This window comes from Lepisma saccharinum, chromosome 14, assembly GCF_977018435.1.
Source record: "Lepisma saccharinum chromosome 14, izLepSacc3.1, whole genome shotgun sequence".
Lineage (NCBI taxonomy): Eukaryota > Metazoa > Arthropoda > Insecta > Zygentoma > Lepismatidae > Lepisma > Lepisma saccharinum.
The window spans coordinates 37,810,052-37,816,051 of record NC_139242.1 but is presented as its reverse complement, the minus strand read 5'-3'; the positions used below and the strand labels follow the sequence as shown (position 1 = coordinate 37,816,051).

At 36.2% G+C, this 6,000-nt stretch overlaps 1 protein-coding gene across 3 annotated transcripts in view; it reads right to left on the bottom strand.

The window, feature by feature from the left end:
- Window positions 1-4,182: 4,182 nt before the first annotated feature.
- Window positions 4,183-6,000, bottom strand: part of LOC145998801 (ubiquitin carboxyl-terminal hydrolase 48-like) — a 319,266-nt gene continuing 317,448 nt past the window's right edge. For all 3 annotated transcript variants that reach the window (XM_083135408.1, XM_083135411.1, XM_083135410.1), the window contains exon 21: window positions 4,183-5,551. In XM_083135408.1, coding sequence (XP_082991534.1) covers window positions 5,529-5,551 — 23 coding nt within the window. In that variant the 3' untranslated portion in view covers window positions 4,183-5,528. The remainder of the gene's footprint in view (window positions 5,552-6,000) is intronic.

Below are 6,000 nucleotides of genomic sequence, written 5' to 3'. Positions count from 1 at the left end.
CGGTCCGTAATTTTTAAAATTATATTTCACAGTTTAGGAGAGGAGTGGTGGTAAAATCGCAAACGTACATTTTGCCATAAATGTAAAGCTTTTGAGTTGCAACTTGAAGGATTGGTGTCCTATTGTATTTGAGAAAAATTGGTGACCATGTTTAAAGATGGTGGATAACTGCAGCAAATTTCGAGTTTTTAGCTTAAATTCATGTCGCAACTACGAAATTGATACACCCAGGGAATGATTTTGTTTTGCATTTGCATTTTTGAAAGCATTTCAAGATGATGCATGAAAAATTTATTTTTCATATTCTGAGGTAACTCCAAATTCTGATGACACTTATATACACTTCCTAAACCACATTTTTGGAGATTAAGAAAAGAGACTTAAATATTTTAAGGCATCACTTAAGCTATAGTTTGACAATTTTTTAAAAAAAATATAGTGCATGTTTGGGGAACGTTGGGGGGCCAAATTGGGGTTACTAATGTTCTGACAATTGGAACTGCCATTTTCATAGCAGCTAGATATTTTGGAGGATGGATACGGTATTCTATTTGGACGAAATAAGCCAAGACAATTAAATATGTCATGGTTAATACACATAAGGAGATATTTAAGCTTGAGACATTCAGAAAAATAATGGGAAAACACAACTGATAAACTGTTAATAAACTGCATTGAAGCAAATTTAAAAGTGTGTGTGCAGCTATCTTGCATATTTAATGGCGTATGGTGGCTTATAAGGAAATTATATAAATGAGACAAAAAATATGTTTGCAGCTGTAGCAGAATTAATTCCAACATAGGCACAGCACTACTTTCAGAAAAAAAATTGTTTCACATGAAGTAACACTATAACCAGTGCCTTTTTTCTGGGAATATATATTCCAGCACTATTCAAGTTCATTTGTAATTGTTTTCGTCGTAAGAACTACTCAAAATTGTGTTATCTTCATAAATGATCATGCATGCGCGCGTGCGGCAACACACACACATTTATCTTGTTAAAATAAAATGTTATTAGTTTTATTCTCACATATAATAAGGTGCCAGTATAGAGTACCGTCGTGTACCTCCAGAAAAAAAACAATGATTAAAACGTATTTTGAGTTGACTAAATATTCTGTAGTCTATGCTATGAATGCTAAGCTGGGTTCGAATCCTGGGTAGATTCAATTCAATTATTCTTTATGGAAGGGCAAGGTTCAGCCTGGGTTGTTCTGCAACCTAACCCCAATGGATACATACTATAGACACATTTAAAAGGAAAGGATGAAACACAAGAAAAATGCTACAATAATGTGTGACCTATAACCTAGAGATGTAGAAAATTGCCATAATATAAGCAAATAACTATGTCCATAATCTGTTTATGGGTTAAAAATTATAGCCACATTTTAAATTTCAATATATCATTTTCTCCCGCCCACTCTGTAGTCAGAGAGGCAAGTTGCAACTGTACATGCAGTTTAAAGTTGGATACACCAAAACATGTGCGTCCTCAGGTAATGCAACCCTGGAAATTGATCACAAAGGAAGAGCATTAACTATTACACCGTCCAGGAAGATTAGAATCAAACTGTTAGAACAGAATATTTCAGTTAATTTTGATTAATCATCTGAAAGGTGTGTGACCTTCATTATCAATTCTTAACTACGTTAAGAACTGATAATATTATATTGATGGATGAAGTCATAAAAGAATGTAACAAAAAAAGTAAAAAGTTACAGCTAGGATATAAAAATATGACGCCAGTACAACTGTCACATACTGCATATGCAGACGATATCCTAATTTTAGGAAGCTCCGAGAAAAATCTATAACATGAAAATCTGGAATTAAGAGCACCTAAGATATTGGATAAGAATGAATAACAATAAAACGAAGACCATGACAATAGCAAGAGAAGAGAAGGTGGGTGCTATTGATGCTGCAGCATTAGGCCCATTCCTGAAATAGGCCCACATGAAAACACACGAGAATTTTCCGAAAGCTGAACAGTTTTCTTTTGCTATATTAACCTGAAAATAAATCTTAGAATGAAATTTGGAGCCCCAATTTCGGACGACTAGACACAGCGTTACTTATTATACAGTTACTATTATTATTTGCGCTGTGACGTAACTATAACGTCGTTGTGTTTGTTGCTCATCAAAGATTTCAAGCATCAGGCCCAATTTCGTCTTAATCCGGACCTGAGCAGGACGCTTATTTAATGCCTTGAAGAGAAACTTCAATGAAAAGGAAATAAAAGAGTCCACAAAACTGGCAGTGTATAAAACTATATGCACGATTCTGCACAGCTGCGAGTCCTGGACATTGACATCAGAACACCGAAGTAAAATGCAGACAATGGAAATGAGATTGTTGTGGAAGATAGAAGGAAAAATGAGTGAGAAATGAAACCATAAGAAATTGTTCGAGACCAACTAAGATGGTTTGGTCATGTGAAGAGAATGGCTGGAATGCACGTAGCCTAGCCAAAGCGGTCTACGAAGTGAAAATGAAGGAGACAAGACCAAGAGAAAGATTATGTTAAGAGAGCTGTGGAAGTAAGGCGCAGAGACTGGAAAGAAGTGCAAGATCTGGTGCAGGACAGGGACAGATGGCGATTCTTCAGGAAAACCTCTAATACGGAAAGTAGAGGAGGATAAGAATAAGTAAAACTATGTTAACAGAAAATATTAAATAGTTTTTGATTCAGTGAACTAAAACAATACAAATTGAATGTTCCAATACCAGGAAAAAAAAATCATTTTTAAAATATATTTTTTAAACATAACCTACATAACCTGAAAAAAAAACAGTTTGCCCGGGTTTTATCAAAAAAAGGAAAAAAACCCAGCGGGGAAAAAACCGGGTAAAATACCAACCCTGGTTTAAGGGCGAAAAACACAACACACACAGCAGGAAACAATATTAATGATTGCATTGGCTGCCGTTGCACTACCCTCTTAAGCTTTTAAAGATGATGTCTAGTACAGAGCATTCCCTGACATTCGCTACGAGACTCGGCGGCAAGCTGCCCGGCATCAGCGCTTGCCTTTCCCGGTGATCGGGTCAGCGACAGTCGCTAGAGTCGGCTATTAAAATTACAGTTTTCATATTGTGTACTAACCTTGACTAAAGAAGGTGTTGAAAATGATGTCCCTCTGCTGCAACACATTTCTGGCATCTCCGAAGGAAATTGGCATTTACACGTGCAAGTTCGTCTACTGTAATTCTCCCGATTTTTCGTACAATACTCTCTTTTAAACTCACGGATGGTGTGCGGATTGTCTTTGTATACTTTATTTCCCCATTTTTCTTTCCACTTTTATTCAGAACTGACCCTGTTACTCTAAACGTTTTTACGAGATTCAATATAAGCGACTGTTGCGAACCCGTTCACCGGGAAAGACAAGCGCTGATGCTGAGCCTCTTGCCGCCGAGTCTCGTAGCGAATGTCAGGGAATGCTCTGTATGTACCACGAAGAGAACAGATTTAAATTTCAGTGCTATCTTTTGAAAATACAAAAATTCATGTGTACACCGCATTCAAGCGAGATGGCTCTGGTTTTCATGCAGATATTAAGTATTTTAAGTACATAATGGGTGCGTTCCGAAAGTCTTAACGAAACGAACGAATTCAACGAAGATGACTGGGCTCGTGAACTTGAACCAGTTATTTTACAGGCTTTTGGGACGCTCTAAACGAAAGCACAGGCGCGTTTTGTTTAGAGAAAGTTTCCGCATGGCAGAAATAAACTCTACTGCTGATACTGTTACTCATTTTAATCACATTGTAAGAACAGTAGAGGAACACTCACCTTGTGCATGGTGCTTCATATCGCTCTCTGTTAAAATTATCATACATTTTCTGAACTGGCGCAGTTTGAAGCCATCATACACGCGCGTTGTCTGCAAGCAGCAGACGATTCTCACCGAACAAACCAGCTTCCTGGCCCGTGCATTTGGTGAATCTCGTTCTTGAACGAAACGCACGGAATGTGACTTTTGGGACGACCAGTTACCATAACTCGTTTAACGCGTTAAACTCGTGTGACTTTCGGAACGGGCCCATAATAAGCATTGTGACTGTATGTTGTTCTCAACTACAAACCAAAATTTCACTTCTGCTTTTGTGATTGACAAAAGCACGTAAAAAGGATTGAGGGGTGAATGAAACTCAAAAACAGTTAAAGAACATACAAAGATGTATTTATAACCACTGTTTAAAGAAAAAAAATATAGAAAAATTATTATTTGTGTGGCACTGATTGGATGATCTTTTTTAACTCGAGAAAACATGGAACGAAAAAATCCAGCACTTCGAGTAGATGCGATGACTGGTTGTAAAGCAGATTAACTTTGTGCATCTTACATCAGAAACTGAATAGAGAGTAACTGGGCGCATCTTACATTAGAAACTGTACTATGCCCATTTCGTATCATGATACACCCAATAACATACTTCGGGACAATAAATAACATTAATAAATATAACAAGTGTCCACTGATGATCCACAATCCACACTCCATATGTGAACAGTTTCTCCACTGACTACCGTAACGAAAATACCTTGATAGAAAAAACAAACAAACGTGCAGTTCCTTCTCATTTATACCAAGCTTAACAGCTTACCTAAAAGTTAGTAACCGAAGTTTATTTGGGCATTTCGGTAAAAGTGATGTAGAGTTACACCTCGGTCATTTAAAAAATATATTCTCGATTTACAACATAAAAAAGGAAAGGGCTTGCATTTTCCTTGAGCGAAACGTAACCATCTTCCACAATCCCAAATATTACCTGCCACACTTATGCCATGCAAAATGTATTTACTGATAAACAAATATAGATATATGCATATAACAAATGCGGAACATTTCTTACCGTATTTAAAAAAAACATACAATCAAGTTCATCAGAAATTCTTGGCGAAGTTTCCTCTCAAACACTTATGTACACACATAACCATATTGAGTTTTACATAACCTTGGATGATTCCACAATCTCAGGAAATATATTCACTTGAGAGTTTACTGATATTGTAAATGCCTTTTAGAGGATCCATTCGGTGGAGGAAAAAAAGTTACGAAAGAACGACGCAAGCAAATTCCACATGATTAAAAATGTAACAACGAAATCTGTTTTTTATTACTCGACGTGATCGTAATATACAATCACATCAAATAATAAAAAAAAGAGAGCTGCACTAATTGAAAAAAATATTCGAAATATTCCATGCATTTGCATGTACCAAATTTATTCACTGGATTCCAAGACCAGACACACACACACACGCACATACACACAAACACTCTCACTGTGATGAAGTTTTTCAGTCTTCTTGTCTGGCGGTACAAATGGATACTGGTACACAATTTCATCGTTTCTTAACACTTTGAGTAAGAAATTTTACTTGAATTATTATTCTTGGACCCTAAATTGTGTTTCTTTTGTTTTATGTACTGTAATGTTTCACTTCAAGGAGAACGGCGTTTGCTGATGATACACAATAAATTTCCTTCCTTCAGGATTTGACCATGATTAGCTCTTCAGTAACTCGGTGCCTGAAAACAAAACAAAAAGAAGGAAAGTTTTATTTTTATATATAACACAGTAATGCATACACTTTACATAATGAAATCAGAATTCAGAGTAAATACAACTACATCCAAACATACACACTGATTGTACAATTGTTCATAATCTGAAAAAAAAAGTATAAATATAACTTAGTTGCAGTCTCGCTAAATCTGTAACTCAAAACTTCGCACGTTCATACCACGTGAAGATGCCAAAGTATGCATGTAAAATACTTTTAAAAAAGTTATATTTTGGAAGTAACCATATCTTTACAAGAATATAGGTTTGTAACGATACTGGTATGTACAGGGTGTTCCAAAAGTCCCATTACCCACCCCCTTTGAATTGTAGACAAACCTGCAAAATGTTATTCTAACAGTATGCGTATGATGGGAGGATTGTATACCATTAAATCAGACAAATGACCACCATT